Source organism: Trichomycterus rosablanca, chromosome 27 (assembly GCF_030014385.1).
Source record: "Trichomycterus rosablanca isolate fTriRos1 chromosome 27, fTriRos1.hap1, whole genome shotgun sequence".
NCBI lineage: Eukaryota > Metazoa > Chordata > Actinopteri > Siluriformes > Trichomycteridae > Trichomycterus > Trichomycterus rosablanca.
The window spans coordinates 15,447,914-15,466,085 of NC_086014.1; the positions used below are offsets into that span (position 1 = coordinate 15,447,914).

General features: G+C 41.5%; 1 protein-coding gene across 1 annotated transcript; it reads left to right on the forward strand.

Moving 5' to 3' along the window:
- The first annotated feature begins 4,356 nt into the window (after window positions 1-4,356).
- LOC134304197 (platelet-derived growth factor subunit A) lies at window positions 4,357-15,868 on the forward strand. Its single transcript, XM_062989783.1, has 6 exons — window positions 4,357-4,961; window positions 7,335-7,431; window positions 10,916-11,023; window positions 13,311-13,498; window positions 14,833-14,953; window positions 15,393-15,868. The coding sequence occupies exons 1-6, from the start codon at window positions 4,869-4,871 to the stop codon at window positions 15,401-15,403; spliced, it is 618 nt and encodes a 205-aa protein (XP_062845853.1). The 5' UTR covers window positions 4,357-4,868; the 3' UTR covers window positions 15,404-15,868.
- The last annotated feature ends 2,304 nt before the right edge of the window (window positions 15,869-18,172 follow it).

Here is an 18,172-nt window from a genome sequence, read left to right on the forward strand (position 1 = left end):
TGCAGATGTGTGTGTGTGTGTGTGTTCTGTGATCTGGACGCAGCAGTGATACTGGATTTATTAAGTGTCACCACTAGATTAATGATCATCTACTTACCTATCTACCTAAAATCTTCAGTTAAGAGTAAAAGTTCTGAGGTTCTGATGATTAGATGAATATAAACACAATGATAAATAATCTTTTAACTTATATTACCATTAATGTCAGAAAGTCATAATTGTATTTTATAGACTCAGTGACTTGCTGACTGTCTATACTTTATGAACATTTCTTGATTTAACACAAAACACCATACAGCCATAAATAAGCAGAATAAAAACAGCAGTATGAGTGATCAGCTGATACACAGAGCTTTTGAAACTGTCTTTATATAAAAACTTGATGTTTAATTGAATAGATAAATAGATAGACAGACAGATGCTTTATTGATCCTGAAGGAAATTAAAGCAGCCTGTAAAAGGGTGTCACTCTCCACTGTCAGCAAGCTTTAGATCACCATGGGCTAAAAGCAGGAGCTTCTTGCTTTATTCTCTTTGGCAGTGTTGAATCTCAGGGGAGAATAACTCCCATGATCCTTTGGTCTCTGGCTATTTTTGCTGCAATTATAATGAAAGCATTTTGCTCCACACACACACACACACACACACACACACACCAGTTACCAGCTACACAGTTTCCATTCATGCATTCAGAAATTAATTAACAAATTAATCAAAGCACATTCTATTCAGATGAATTACTAACCCTAATCCCCCCCCAACACACACACATACACACACACACACACACACATTAGGAGTTGTGTATGACATCATGCTATTTAGCTCAAACAACACTGAACTAATGTACAGCATGAGCATTGTTCCTGGTTTCTGATTGGCTGGCAGGTGTGTATTAATTGAACTCAAATCAGGCTGAACAGTATCTTTGATACTTGCTGTAATGTGGCGTGTAATTCACACTCATTACCTCTAATTTAACATGCAGTACTGGAGTGCACTCACAGATCGTTATGATTACACACTTGGTAAAAGTTTTACTGTTACTGAGTTCAGAGTTAATAATCTGGACGGGTTCATATACTTTATTAGCTTGTTTACAGAGGAAGCCACATTTATTTATTTAATCTGCATGTTAGATATACTTTCCCATCATGAGAAAAAACGGAATTAAAGCTCCACACGTCCATTACAGGCCACGTCTCTCAAGAGTAAAAGCTTCTAATGCACATCCAAAATTCTCTAAATGTCTAAAAGTACAGACTATCCACAATTAGTGTACGAAGATGTAATTTGGCCAGAGGTGTAATAACTTTTACATACCACTGTAGGTGTCCCAACTTAAAATAACAATAGCATTAGTATAGGGGCAGTGTTGGCTCACTGATTAAGAAACTGGACTATTGATCAGAAAGTTGCCACTGTTGCACCTTAATAAAAGCATCTGTTTAATGCTGCAAATGAAATGAGTTACAGTGCTGTTCATCAAACCCTCAGGTTTTGTGTAAGTGTGTGTCTGTTATGTTATCCACTGTTGTTTCAGGTTGAGGGACTCTGAGCTTCACCTCTTAGTGCTCTTTTTCCTGCATCATTGTTTACTTATTTTTTCTCATGTTACCTCGACTGACTCTGTCTGTGTCACTTCCTGTCTGGAGTGAAGGGAGCTGATTAAAGCTTTACTCATCTGAAACGGAGAAAGGGAAGTGGAGAGGAGAAATGGGTGGGTGGGTGAATAGTGAGAGAATCTTATTCTGATTCCCACTCCCTCATGTTTTCACAGTTAGTCATTGAATTCATCTCTTGTGCAGGTAAAAACAAAAACAATGAGGAGTCCTGTTGATCTTTCCTCCCTCAGACACAATTCAGTCAGTTGTGTATGTTAGACACCTGATATGGTCTGTAGCACAGCAGAGATTTAAACGGGAGTGTGAGGTCTCAGTAGTGTCGGGTTAGTGCATAAGATTAATTTATCAAAACTATTTATGGAAAATGATCCAGAGAAAATGGCACCTATGATGTCATTGTGTCTGTAAATCAGTAAAATGCAGAAACTGACTTCCAAGAATCAACATGGCTGCATAAACCAGGCTGAGCTTAATGTATCATCAGAAAAGCAGTAGACGTAGAGTTGAGATATTTTCCTGTTTTATACAGATACTATAACATCACTGGCCCAATTTTCCTGTTATGGTTCTCTATTGATGATTTCTTAAAAAATAATGTGAGGATATAATTTAATTATTTAAAAATTATAAATAATAATATAAAGCCTGATGTCAGATTAGAAACACTGACCACACTGGTGATTCTGCCTGAATTAGTGGACGCATCTTGTCCACTCGTGTTTATCTAAGGTGAAATCAGGGTCTGTCTCAAACTACTCAACTATTTTATCAGATCTATTATTAATTTGTAAACACTATTCAGGTTAGTTTGTGGTTTGGTTACACGAAGAAAAAAGCTGTGACCCATCTGCACTATTTTTATTACAATTAATATTAGCAAAACTATTAAAATAATAATACATTAACACTCAGGGCAGTTGTAGCCTAGTAGTTAAAGTACTGGACTAGTAATCAGAAGGTTGCCGGTTCAAACACCATCACTGCCAGGTTGTCACTGTTGGGCCCTTGAGCAAGGCCCTTAACCCTCAATTGCTTATACTGTATACTGTCAGTGCTGTAAGTCGCTTTGGATAAAAGTTTCTGCTAAATGCATGAAATGTAAATGTCGTGTAAATGAGGTAAAAAAAATCTGCGGCGCTCAGAGAATCTGGTGGTTTTTGATACCAAATACAATGCAAACAGAACACACGCTACATATAAGGGTGATTCTTCAATTGGGGGAACTTTTACGTCCCTAAGTTATAAATTTGTGTTAAAAATACTTTATTACAAAACAAATATTTTAGGTATTAAAAAGATCATTCATTGCATCACTAAAAAAAATTACATACCAAAATAATTATGATCTTCATTTTTTATGATGATTTAAACATCAATATTTAGCTACTTTGGCCTTGTCCCCAACCCAGACTTTAAAACTTGGGCTAAAAAGTGATCAATTCATTATAAAAATAACTATAAATATGAGTTTTATAATAACTTAAATTTTTTTTTCATATTTGTACAACCTTTGCATATTTTTGAGCAATATATTACTGTCCCCAGCATTATCGTCATTACCGCAACAGTGTATGGTTTCTGTAGGGAATCATTTGAAGGTAACACTTGTTTATGTTGTAACCATGGAAACAAAGACTTGCAAGGAAGCACATGCCAGCCATGAGAGAAGATTAACATTTTAATGTCTGGAAATGCGAGTAATTTAATCATGTATTCCTCCTGATCATAGAGTATATTTATTCAGCGTCATTACCATTTACATCAGTATGGCAGTACTTTACCAAAAAAAAAAGAAATGTACACATTATTTATTTGTATTTAAAGTGCATCTTGTACTAGCTGTTGACTAGCTTTAGCAAATCCATGGCCTATCTAGTTTTTTTCTTAAAAAAAGTAAAAATTGTCATTACCGCAACACGTCATTACCAACACATAATGACATTTTGCTATGTCACTTCGCAAATAAATATGAAATATTAAAATTCTATATAAGCTCAATTGTAGCCATCATTAAGTATTTGCTCTAGCATTATCTTGACATAATTAAAACTAAATTATTCCTAATTTTATTTTTCAAAAGTTAAGATGGTCAAAAGAGCCCGCAATTGAAGAATCACCCATAAACATTTTACTTTTACTGGGTTCATAAGTATTTGGTCAGTGTGTGTCACTAAGGTAAACCGCGGGAGCGCGCGTTGACTGTGAGCGCGCCTCGCTCTCTGTTTTATTGTGAGCGCGCAGTGTGCAGAGTTCAGTGTCGGTGCGGCGGAGCTCCGGGTTACACACACACACCGTGCACCAACGGAACCCAAACAACAAAACGCTGATTTTACGTCTTTTACACACCGAAAGCGAGTGGATTTGTATTTACGGAGGACTAACAGCTTCTTCTTTACCGACTGGACCTGTATGCGCGCTGTTTTGACTGGTTCAGAACTCGAGGTGGAGGTTCACCGTGCAGCACTCATAAAGAACCCAAATCTATTCTAGTCACTGTGTACAACAGTTAGTATACTACTGATTTATTATCATACTGAGCTTTTGTTTACTTTTAGCTTAGTTTTAGTTAGTTTTTAAGTTAGCTTTGTTAGTTTCTATTCGGTTTTATTCTGCAGGGCAACTTCAGTTGTTTTTTAAATCTATATTTCATGTTCATCAGTTGATGTTCTATAGTTGAATTTGGTTGATTTGAGAGGAATGTATAACACACACTTCACGCTGTGTAAGAGGAAAACATGCTGAATCTATCATTAATCATCTACCAGTATAAAACAAGTCCATGTCTGGCAGTAAATCGTGGATTTATGGTCCGCAGACCTGTTTAAAACTATTTCTAATTTCTTCTTGTAGTAGCTTTTTATTTGAGTATTTGATTTTATTTAGTTTAGTCTTGACCCTGTATCAGAGAGGGAGCCCTACTTCTGCCGGATATCCACTCTTCTCCACTATTTCCATGATGCTTAAGGTTGGACTTGGTGGTTCTCTGTTCTACTGACCCTTTGAACAAGGGTCCACTTACTCTAAAACCAGTTAACCGGCTTATCTTCTCTGAACGTGGTCCACTGCTCTTTGCTGACCCTGTGTCCAGAAGCCAATTCATCTTCAGGCTGTTTTAGTTGGTCCACATTTTTTCTGCCTTCCTCTTGGACTGCGTCTGGAGGTCCACTTTTTTCTGCTGACCCTCTGTTCAGTACTCTTCTTGGTCCACTCCTCCATGGGAACTGAGAACGTTCCACAGTGGAGATGAGAGCCGCGCTCTGCTGCCTCCTCGCGTGCTGCTGCTGCTGCTGCTGCTGCTTCACTGTGCTGCAGGCCGCCGCTGCGACCAGGACCGAGGTGAACACTCGCTTCAGCACTGCACCATAAATATCAGCATTAACACCATGAAGTTCAGTTTTGCCACAAGTGCTTAGATGATGGTGAACGACACAGAGCTGTATTATAAGACATTAAACATGTTAGATATGATGTTTTATTTTAGAATGACTTAAAAAGTCTTATTTGTGTTTTAGTAATACAGGTTTTGTAGAACTGTTTTAACACTGTACTGAACCACACATTCACACCATAAGTGGCCAAAAGCCAAACCAAGTGGTTAGATTTAAAAAAGCACAGATATCATATTTTTGTTTGCAATATTTATACCACTGTCAATACTAAAGTTACATACTGTTACATAAAGGTTGGAAGCACTTGTTCATGGTCACATTTGACCCTTTTGGTGTTCCATAGACACCAGCTGTAGTTGAGTGAAAGGGAAAAAGATGTGACGTCAAGGAGTTTCTACTGTAACGGTTTTAACTGTAGCTGTAGTTACAGCATTCAGTAATATCACAGTCTCATCATGTACAGACTACTGAACACCAGCATTCATCACAACTCAATAACATTCATTCATTTACTCATTTATTTTATTCCTAGTCCATTTTACTACCACTTTATCCTGGTCAAGGTCGCGGTTGAGCGAAAGGCAGGATACACCTTAGACAGGTCACCAGTTTATCACAGGGCAAACACATACACACACATTCACACACTCACTCACACTTAGAGCAATTTCTAGCCGCTCCAATTGGCCAGAACATGTTTTTGTACTGTGGGAGGAAACTGAAACCCACGTGGACGCAGGAGAACATTATCAGAACATTAATCACAATCCAGTAACATCACAGATCTAATTATATTATTCAGGCCAATCGGTGCAAGGATTTAAAATCAGATGATCTACGGTACATGTCGATCTTTAATGTTTGGGTATTTACGCCACATTTACTGCTGATTGTTGCTTCAAAATATGTTTAATTAAATAAAATATAGAGTAAATGTATATGTTCTTTAGGGGAACAGTTTGGGGAAGGACCTTTCCTGTATATGCTTGATTGTTCCCTCGTGTACAAAGTGACCTGCACAGAACCCTAGACTTAATCACATTAAACACATTTGGAATAAACTGGAACATCAGTTGCTGAAATATTTTATTCCAGCATCACTGTCTAACCTCACAAATGAGCACAAATTCCTAAAAACATATTCCTATGGTCAAGGGGGCGGTTTAGAGAGCCAGTCTGCCAATTAACCCTATACAGAGTGGGAGAACATGCCAGAATTCCTTACAAACACTGAGACAATTATTAAAACCCAGGTCTCTAGAACTTTTGTTCTGTGCAGCACCTACTTGCTGTGTTGCTCTGCTAAAACTGGGTCAAATTTGGTGCTGCTTAACTTTTCCATGACTGTGTGTTTATGCTCAGACTCATAACTGTCACTTTCACGCATCTGATCAAGTTGCTTTCATTAAAATAATTTAGTCAGGCAGGTTTTTAAACGCCCAAAAGTTTCTTACTGCAGCTTTAGTGGTGGATTTCTGCACGGGAGTCGTTTAATTCTGCCCTGCAACACCCACACAATTACACATTTTCCTTAAATACCTAAATGAATAGTCGGGGATTTGGGGTTTTTCCACCTGCTCTTCGCTCAGCCTTTAATTACAGCGTTTATTATCTCAGTCAAATAAATACAGTACATTTAAAAGCTTCTCTCAAAAGGAACAGAGAAAACGTTTCTCTAAAGAGTAAATAAAGCTTCCTAAAAAGTGTAAATATACCAGCCGTGCAGGTTACCAATTATCCTAAATGATACTGTAGTACTGTAATACAGGACCCTACACACACACACACACAGATATCAACTGTTCATCATAGAAACCAACAACACTTTTACATTCATATCTGCTTTAGTCAAAAGTTTAAACACTCATTACACGTTTTATTGATTTTGAAAGTTAAGCAGTGATGGGGCATAAACCAGCAACCTTTTGAATGTTAGTCCAGTACTTTTACCGCAGTTTGCTTTGTTATTTTTATTTACATTTTTAGATTTACGGCATTTAAAAGACGTTTTACAATTATGAATTGAATTCGAGCAATTGAGGGTTAAGAGTTGCTTAGGGCACCAACAGTGGCAACTGGGTGGTGATGGGGCTTGATCTTGATTACTAGTCCAGTACCTTGACCACTGAGGTACCACTGAATAATTCCAATAAAAGTTTCTTAATTGTTTTTGGAATAACGCAGCTTTTCTGATCTTTTTTACCCCTGTAAGTAACTGATTTAGATTCTCAGGATTAAAACTTACACAAATCACAACATTTTCTTTCATTCATGAATTTAACGGTTAATAAATTGTTCATTTCGTTTGTTGTTCTTGAAGGAGGCACCGATTCCTCGAGAGCTGATCGAGAGACTTGCCAACAGCGAGATCCGCAGCATGAGCGACCTGCAGCGGATTCTGGAGTTAGACTCTACAGGTACGAACCTTCGACGATCTTTGTTGTCAGACGATGGTTGTCAGCAGTTTAGCCACTGATATATTGTAGTGAAGTTTTGGTTTTGCAGCTTCATAAATGAAATGTAATGTTTGGAAGATGAAATCTAGTCCTGTGATTAGCTTAGCTGTTAGCAATACTGTATGCTGTGTTCTGTACGTAGCTGCTGTAGAAGAATCCAAAACAAAACCCAACAGTTTCTGATCTATTCATTTATCTCCATTTTCTAATAACTGTCGGTTGCTTGATGCCAAGCGCCTCGTGGACTGTTGCTCGGAGACGGTTCCTTCAGTCGCACCCATGGAGGCGCCGTGAGTTCTGCTGCGTGTGAACTTGGTGAAGGATGTCACTTTTTTTGGCCGTTTCTCTCGTGTTCCTAGATTAGTCAGTGTCAGAGCAAGAAAGCGCGACGACAGGACCGAACAAAGAACTGATTTAGAGTCACAATGAGCAGCCTGACCTGCTCTGACTTTGTTGGAATTTAGTGAAGATTGATTAGGAATTCCTGACCTTTAGGAAGCTTTGGGAAGTGAAGATCTTCAGGGTCCCGGCTGGTCGTGTTAGTGGTGACTGAACTAGAAATTAATAGTTTAACGTGGAATGTCAATCATTTTTCTGTCCTGTATTTTTGGATTTTTGAATTCTGATTCTGATTGGCTACAGCAGATGACTTCGGTCCACACCTTCAGAAGTCAAAGTGTGTATGAATAAAGTTATTAGATTCATTTCTGCAAGTAAACCGACTTGTTCTCATAAATGAACGTTTCTGGGTTTAGCATTCAGACCGTTTCACTTTGCTGGGGGTCGCTAGAGAACTTCTGTTTGCTATGATGAACCCCAGTGTGTAGCACTGGATACTGGTCAATGCTTTAGGATCATACACCTCGTATATCCCCTCTGGATGCGTAATTGAAATGCAAACGAGTGCCTGTGTAGAGGCGCTGATGCTCCAGGCGTGTCAAGAGCTTCCCTCCATTCTAGCCCTGTGTCATCCTGTCTTTATGAGCTTAGCGGGCTGAATGCCAGCACTGTAATGTATTATTCATGTTGAATTCCTAGCGGCCTCGGGGAGTGTGTTTCTGTACTCCGCTAACGACTGTTTGAAGGCTTCAGCCTGCATGTAGCGCTTAAAGCCACCCCCTCCTCATCATGCTGGGGGTTCCCGGGGGCGACAGAGGGGCATCCTGCCCCCTCCGGAGTGATTCAGCTGGTTTAATGTGTTGGAGAAAATCTTCACACTGCTGCTGGTACCTAATTCATCACCCCGACCCCTCCGAGCTCGTTTTACACATGACGTCACCCTGGTCCAGCGCCAAAGCCAGTTTCCATTGGAGGTTCTCCTCTAAACGTGTCCTTTAATCTAATCTGGGTACGTCGGAGTCGCCACCCCGGTGGGATCGGAATGCCATTGAGTTCCATTCATGACATCTCTGAAAATACACGACCACCGTGGTGCAGGAGGATATTTGGAGAGGCTGGAGGATCAGACTGAGCAGGGGTTCATGCTGTCATTTATCTGTTAGGTTTACCCAGCAATTACAGATTAGCATTTCTTAACTTCATTATCTGAACTTTAGAGGATTAGAGGAACATCCTGATGTTTACTGAAAAGATCCTTCAGGAACACCAAAGGTTCTCAAACGTCTGGAACAGTGTTTGTGTTGTTTGCTTTTCCAGTCATTCTCATTATGATCGGCTAACATTCTGCCATTGGTTTCAATTTCACTGTCAGGCTCCACTAAACAGGCGGTAGTTATAGGTAGTATTATGCTATCTAGCATATAAGCATTTAATAGCAGACAAGTAGAGGCCAGTGCATTTCTTTATATCTAACACAGCATACAGATGTTTAGTGATGGATCAGTTGTTGGTGGATCCAACAGTCACACTGCAGATCTTCTCCACCGCCTGATCTCCACTCTAATAACCACCGTCAGAACGTTTTAAACAGAATCGACTGCAAATTTAAACTAAATAAAGTGTGAACGTGTTCATGGCTCATCATTTTACAGCCGTTTTGCACATGGTCTGAAGTCTGTGCACATTAACCTGGGCTGAACGTTAGCTGTTGAGTCATAATGCATGACTAGCATGACTGATCTGGTGGATGGAGCTGATAAACGTGGTATTTATAGCGCTGTAATAAACACACAGCATGGGGAACACTGGAACTCTACTCGCAGTTTAACAGTCACCAGCAGCGTCGTCTAGGTTCCTCCATGTAAACAAAGAGACAAACAACACAGACAGAACAGCTACGATTCACCGTGTAAAGAGAAACAGTCACGCAAGCAGGGTTAAGAGCCTTGCTCAAGGGCCCAACAGTGGCTGCATAGCAGAGGCTGGATTTGAACCGACAGTCTTCCGATTGATAACCCAAAGCTCCACCCACTAAGCTCCTACTGTCCCTCTGAGTGTGACTGTGGATATTTGTGCCCATTCAGTCAGAAGAGCATTTGGGAGAGGTCAGGTATTTATGTAAGACCTAAAGGCCGGGTGTTGTAAAGGGTGTAGAGTAGAGAGATCTCAGGGCTCTGTGTAGACCTCCTCAGTTCTCTGAAACACTCTTCAATCCATGTGGAGCATAAAAATGCCCTTCCCCAAACTGCTGCCACTTTTAAAGCTTATAATGCAATGTGTATAATTTTAACACCATTTAGTAAAGCAGCCTCTAAATGTATGGCTGTGTAAAGCTGGCTTGACTGTGGACAGTGAGACCTGTATTCCAAAAGTTTCCAGTGGTTTTGAATTTATGACCATCCCGACAAACGTCCTCACAGCGTAAGGTTTTCTTCCTGCCCTTGGCCAGTGACCACTGTTCCATGTCCTCCACCAGCACATCTGTGCTGGATCTTCTGCACAGTGAGGGTACTGAGTGGAGCAGGACCGTGAGGTGAAGACGGTACCTTCATGATGCTCAGGCGTGTTCTCGTGTGCCTGATACATATCTCATCGTCATCACAAGTCTAGACGTGTGTAATATGATCTTGTATAGCTGAGAGCTGATTCATGTGGTTCTTCATCCATAAACAGGAGCTCGTCTCAGCACGCAGCTCATCAGGTTACACAAATCAGATTTAAACGCACTCTCTGATCGTAGCCCTGAGACTCAGATTTCGGGATGTGGGCGTGGCTGTAGGGATGGGTTCTGTGACAGATTGGTTGAGTGACAGAGGTGCTTTGATTGTTGGCCAAAAACGTCTAAAGTTTTTTAATGATTAGAATTTTAAAGTTCCTGTACCGTTTGTTCTGATGTTTTTTGTAAACCTGATTCAGACCTGCTGGTGTCTAATCTGAATCAGATCCTGATTGAGGAACTTTAGGGGTTTGATGTAATTCAGCTTCTGATTATGTAATCACTGGACCACAAACCACTGGAACTGCAGGTCAGTTCCTAAGAAAGTTCCAGAACCCATGAAACAGGTACCTGTTAGCTCTGACTGTTCTGCTCTTCTGATTGGTGCAGAGAACGAGGTGGTGCAGGAGACGAAATGGCGCTACGATAAAGAACGTATCAACCACAAGACCAACTACAAGAGCTTATACACACACCACAGACGCAAGAGGAGCATTGGTAAGACATGTATACACACACACACACACACAGTTTAACAGGTAGAGATTCCATACGTGTCAGTAATCGTGCTGCGGCCTGTTAGAGCTGAACTGAGTAACCTCCTCAAATAAGCACCTTCCACAAAACTAGAGAGTGTGTGTGTGTGTAGTCATGTAGTGCTGTGTGTGTAGTTATGTAGCAGTGTGTGTAGCGGTGTGTGTGTAGGGTGGTAGCACTGTTTGTAGCACTGTGTGTGTATAGTTACAGTGTATCACAAAAGTGAGTACACCCCTCACATTTCTGCAAATATTTTATTATATCTTTTCATGGGACAACACTATAGACATGAAACTTGGATATAACTTAGAGTAGTCAGTGTACAACTTGTATAGCAGTGTAGATTTACTGTCTTCTGAAAATAACTCAACACACAGCCATTAATGTCTAAATAGCTGGCAACATAAGTGAGTACACCCCACAGTGAACATGTCCAAATTGTGCCCAAAGTGTCAATATTTTGTGTGACCATCATTATTATCCAGCACTGCCTTAACCCTCCTGGGCATGGAATTCACCAGAGCTGCACAGGTTGCTACTGGAATCCTCTTCCACTCCTTCATGATGACATCACGGAGCTGGTGGATGTTAGACACCTTGAACTCCTCCACCTTCCACTTGAGGATGCGCCACAGGTGCTCAATTGGGTTTAGTCCATCACCTTTACCTTCAGCTTCCTCAGCAAGGCAGTTGTCATCTTGGAGGTTGTGTTTGGGGTCGTTATCCTGTTGGAAAACTGCCATGAGGCCCAGTTTTCGAAGGGAGGGGATCATGCTCTGTTTCAGAATGTCACAGTACATGTTGGAATTCATGTTTCCCTCAATGAACTGCAGCTCCCCAGTGCCAGCAACACTCATGCAGCCCAAGACCATGATGCTACCACCACCATGCTTGACTGTAGGCAAGATACAGTTGTCTTGGTACTTCTTACCAGGGCGCCGCCACACATGCTGGACACCATCTGAGCCAAACAAGTATATCTTGGTCTCGTCAGACCACAGGGCATTCCAGTAATCCATGTTCTTGGACTGCTTGTCTTCAGCAAACTGTTTGCTGGCTTTCTTGTGCGTCAGCTTCCTTCTGGGATGACGACCATGCAGACCGAGTTGATGCAGTGTGCAGCGTATGGTCTGAGCACAGACAGGCTGACCTCCCACGTCTTCAACCTCTGCAGCAATGCTGGCAGCACTCATGTGTCTATTTTTTAAAGCCAACCTCTGGATATGACGCCTAACACGTGGACTCAACTTCTTTGGTCGACCCTGGCGAAGCCTGTTCCGAGTGGAACCTGTCCTGGAAAACCGCTGTATGACCTTGGCCACCATGCTGTAGCTCAGTTTCAGGGTGTTAGCAATCTTCTTATAGCCCAGGCCATCTTTGTGGAGAGCAACAATTCTATTTCTCACATCCTCAGAGAGTTCTTTGCCATGAGGTGCCATGTTGAATATCCAGTGGCCAGTATGAGAGAATTGTACCCAAAACACCAAATTTAACAGCCCTGCTCCCCATTTACACCTGGGACCTTGACACATGACACCAGGGAGGGACAACGACACATTTGGGCACAATTTGGACATGTTCACTGTGGGGTGTACTCACTTATGTTGCCAGCTATTTAGACATTAATGGCTGTGTGTTGAGTTATTTTCAGAAGACAGTAAATCTACACTGCTATACAAGCTGTACACTGACTACTCTAAGTTATATCCAAGTTTCATGTCTATAGTGTTGTCCCATGAAAAGATATAATGAAATATTTGCAGAAATGTGAGGGGTGTACTCACTTTTGTGATACACTGTACATAGCACTGTGTGTAGCACTGCGTGTGTGTGTGTAGGGTTGTGGCACTGTGTGTGTGTGTGTGTAGCTGTGTGTGTGTGTAGTGATGTAGTGCTGTGTGTGAAGTGATGTGGCGCTGTGTGTAGGGTTGTAGCGCTGTGTGTGTAACTGTTGTGTAGTTACATAGCTGTATGTGTAGTTGTGTGTGTGTGTGTGTGTGTTGCAGTGGATATAGTAAAGGTATAGTAGTACTTATAATACAGATGAATGCTGAATGTACTAAAGCTGTAGCTCATCATTACAGTGAAAATAATCATGGAGATAAAAAAGGTGATCAAGTTCTCAAACTACTTACACATTCAAACCCAGCCAATCAGAGCTGCAGCTGTAATCATGTGATAAGGATGAAATTGACTAAAATGCTAGAATAGTTAAACTAATTGTGTGTGTATGTGTGTGTGTGTGTAGAGGAGGCGGTTCCTGCGGTGTGTAAGACCCGGACGGTGGTGTATGAGATCCCACGTTCACAGGTCGACCCCACAGCGGCGAATTTCCTCGTTTGGCCCCCGTGTGTGGAGGTGACGCGCTGCTCCGGGTGCTGCAACACCAGTAACATGCGCTGCCATGCCAACAAGAAAACACACCGGACTGTCAAGGTACACACACACACACCCGTCGGTCAGATCAGTGAATCTGACGTGGTCCGGTCTGTATCTGCTGAGCCGACGGCAAAACCCGACTGAACCGAATCCAAAACAAGCAGAACGAACGAGAGCGGCTCAGACATCTAGTTTAGTAGAATATCTTACACACACACACACACACACACACACACACACACAGAGCTACAGTACAAGGACAAAGTACAGGAGTCTCTAGTGTGCTCAGACACTTGATACACACCTGTACAGACTGCAGTGTTAGCACAGATCTGATCATCACCTCATGTACACTGACCATCACACGCCTGATTTTTGCTACCTTTTCTTCTGACTTCAATTGTTCTACCAGTTTAAACTGGACCAGTGACAGTGACTTTTCTGGGCTGGTTCTGTTTTAGCCACTTGGCCAGTTGACATTCATGAAGGTCAGACGTTAATCACCAAGATGGTTCTACATTTAACATAAAATAATTCTGGTACTGACGCTACATCTTTAATGGAAACAGAATTAGCCTCGCTACAATCCAGCCATCGCTTCTTATTTTAGATTCACACCACAGATTAATGTTCCCATCAACTCCTGTTCAAAGGTCAAGTTTAATATTAAAATGTACGTTTCAGCATAGAATTGTTTATATTTTTGTTTGAATTTTGCAACATGGGGCTTAAAGAGTTTGAGGATTAGAGTTTGGGGGTTAGTTTGAGGTATTAGGGTGAGTTTGAGGGTTTGAGGTTGGGTTGTGGATGCAGTGTTGAATCTCAGTCGTGTTTATTACAGGCTGAAGACGTTTGTTGAGCTGAAGTCTTAATCGATTGGTTCAGCCACTCCGTGCTGCATTAGCTGCATTAGCTCTGCTCTTGGCAGTAGACATGTTGACGCTCGTTTCTCACTGTGTCCTACTGTACAAACATTTTAATCTGAAGCGGAGGAGCTTTATTCGACTGGCACCACCAAAAATGGGGGGTGGGGTGGGGGGTAGAGGCGGAGGAGAGGATTTCATCTCAGCTGAACTTACTGAGTTTCAGGCCAGAACTTTCCCCACGGGAGCGTTCAATAGCGCTAACCTCGCATGAACCACTGCGCCCGTCTGTCTCTCACTGCCAGTTTAGAAAGTGTGTGTATGAGCAGTGTGTGTGTAGGAGTGTGTGTGTGTGTGTGTGTGTGTGTGTGTGTGTGTGTTGAGACTTGAATAGATTTCTTTATAATCAGGCCTTCAGGGGGTCGGTGCTTTCAGGAGTGTGGCAGTACATAATGTGTGTGCTTTTATTGTGCATTGTTTGTGTGTGTGTGTGTATGTGTGTGTAATTTATCACTGTCTGTATTTCAGGTGGCAAAGATTGAGTACGTACGTCGGAGGCCGAAGCTGAAGGAGGTTCAGGTGCAGCTGGAGGATCATCTCGAATGTGTGTGTGTGTCCAAACACCACACAGAGTCCCGACTACACACAGGTACACACACTCTCACTGCCAGTGTGTGTGTGTGTGTGTGTGTGTGTGTTGAAACAGTTGTTTTGTCTGGCTCCACTTGTTCCAGTAGAAATAAAGGTCACTGCAAATCCACACTACATTATTTTCACTGATTATTTGCTCAGATTTAAGGGTTAGGGTTTATTCTGATGCCCCTATGTGCAGGATTTGAATGCTCACTGAATGATTTGGTGGTTTGTCCATCAGTTTTGTTTCCTCTAGAATATTTGATGTATAATTAATATAAAATATGAACCTGGGCTTCTTTATCCTCTTCTGTTGTTTTTTCTGTATCCCTCCATTTTCAGAACTCATTACAACGACCTAAAAGGTTCTGATTTGGTTTTGTGGTCTGAAGGTCACAGTTGGTCACATCAGTAATACAGATTCTAATATAAATTTAATGTGTTTGTGTTTGCAGATATACGGTGATTCTGATTGGGGAACAAAAAGAAGAGCGGTCAAATAGAGAGCTGATCGTCCAATCAGAATCCTTGGTTCCGTCAGAACTCAGCCAGTGAGAAGGCAAACTTGATCAATCAATCATGGACTCACTTTGCCCACACTGAGCTGTGGGGGAGCTCTGAGCAAAACACTTGGACCTTGATGAGAGAGACTCTGGGACTCGACGTGTTTGCATCACTCATGGATTTAACGTTGAAAAAGCTGAATTAGCTTTTTTTTATTATGGAGCTGTAACCTTGGTAACGGACAGTGACGTTGCTTGGGTTCGATTCTCCTTGTAACCAACAGATTTACACGACTTTTCACTTCTGTAGCTACATTTCTTCAACCAACACTGATTCAGTCTGATTAGATCTCATATACAGTATGTACAGTACAGTACAGTAGCTAAACGCTCAAATGTAGCCGCTAATAAACTATTTATAAATACAATCATGAAACGGGTTTTATTTATGGCTGAGTTCATTTATAGTTCTATTATGTATTATTTCTAGTTAATAAATCATAATCGAGGAAAACTCACTGCCTAAATTCTGTCTGATTTAAAGACACTGAGTTACCATGTGTGTGTTATTTTTGTAGCTTTAAATGGTATTTAGCTCCCGGTTGTGTAGATTTGTGTTGTGTTTGTGCTGTAAGTGTTGCCATAGTTACATATTAATAATGCGACTTTAATACAAACACACTAAACATTATTAAATAGTGAATTATTAATACACCTGCCCTAAGAACAGTTAACAATGGGTAAACTGCAGGTAACTACAAACAAACTGCTGCACAACTACAAACAGATAAACTACTGTAACTGCTGGGACAGTAGACACACGCTGCATAAAGATATTTATTCAAGAAAAACAAACAAACTACTGTGCAAGTACCTGAGTACCAGACCTGCTCTAAATTTACATTTTCAGCATTTAGCAGACGCTTTTATCCAAAGCGACTTACATTATACAGTCTAAGCAAGTGAGGGTTAAGGGTCTTGCTCAAGGGCCCAACAGTGGCAACCTGGCAGTTGTGGGGTTTGAACCAGCAACCTTCTGCTTACCATTTCTTCAGAAAAGAAATTATTACCACCACATATCAAACATTACAGAAGGCTAAAGTACTGTAACTGCTGGAGCTGTACACCTACCCGAAAACACAGATCTGCTGTACTTAGGTAAACATGACAAAACTACAGTATTATCAAACTGCAATGTATTTCCAAACACATGACAAATAAGAAGCTGACCCATCATAAAGCACATTTATTACACACATTATTACAAACTACTGTACAACTACTAACAAGAACATGCTAACTAGGTTAACTAGTAACATTTCTGCTCTAAATACAGCAAGAAAGATTCCACTCAGGATGATCAGGATCAGTGGTGGTTCTGGGGTGGGGGGTGCAGCAGTGCCCCTGTGACAACCAGCCTGTTTACATCAAACTCAAAAAAATCTAGACTGAAAACTGCATAAATAAAATGTTGAATTCTATTGAATATCGACTGTTTCCTCCTAATGCCCACAATGCACATTTGGGCAGAAAGTAATTGGCCCCTCTAACATAGCCTCTGGCCCCCCCACCTCACATGGTCTAGAACCGCCACTGATCAGGATTTATATCAACGTTTAGCTCCAGAGTCCAAAAAATACAGTGTATGTGTGTGTGTGTGTGTGTGTGTGGGGGGGGGGGGGGGGGGGTGTGTTTGTGTATGTGTGTGTGTGTGTGTGTGTGTGTGTATGTGTGTGTGTGTGTGTGGGGGGGGTGTATGTGTGTGGGTGTGTGTGTGTGTGTGTGTGTGTGGGTGTGTTAGTCTGTGTGTGTGTGAGGGGGGGGTATGTGTGTGTGTGGGTGTGTGTGTTTGTGTATGTGTGTGTGTGTGTGTGTGTGGGTGTGTGTGTGTGTGTGTGTGTATATGTGTGTGTGTGTGTGTGTGTGGGTGTGTTAGTCTGTGTGTGTGTGGTGGGGGTGTATGTGTGTGGGTGTGTGTGTTTGTGTATGTGTGTGTGTGTGTATGTGTGTGTATATGTGTGTGGGTGTGTGAGTGTGTGTGTGTTAGTCTGTGTGTGAGTGTGTGTGAGTGTGTGTGTGTGTGTGTTAGTCTGTGTGTGTGTGTATATGTGTGTGTGTGTGTGTGTGTATAGTATGTGTGTGTGTATGTGTGTATATGTGTGTGTGTGTGTGTGTATGGGTGTGTGTGTGTGTGTTAGTCTGTGTGTGTGTGTGTTAGTCTGTGTGTGTGTGTGTGTGTGTGTGTTAGTCTGTGTGTGTGTGTGTTAGTCTGTGTGTGTTAGTCTGTGTGTGTGTGTGTGTGTGTGTGTGTGTGTGTGTTAGTCTGTGTGTGTGTGTGTGTGTGTTAGTCTGTGTGTGTGTGTGTGTGTGTGTGTGTGTTAGTCTGTGTGTGTGTGTGTTAGTCTTTGTGTGTGTGTGTGTGTGTGTTAGTCTGTGTGTGTTAGTCTGTGTGTGTGTGTGTGTGTGTGTGTGTGTGTGTGTGTGTTAGTCTGTGTGTGTTAGTCTGTGTGTGTGTGTGTGTGTGTGTGTGTGTGTGTGTGTGTGTGTGTGTGTGTGTGTGTGTGTGTGTGTGTGTGTGAACAATAGGACCAGTGTATTTGGGATGTGATGGATGTTTCCATTAGCAGTACAGGTTGAGTACAGCAGTGTGTATGAGCAGATGAATGTGGATGATTTAATTCTGAGTCTCTCTGATTATTATTGTAGCTCTAAACACAGCAGCAGCAACTTCA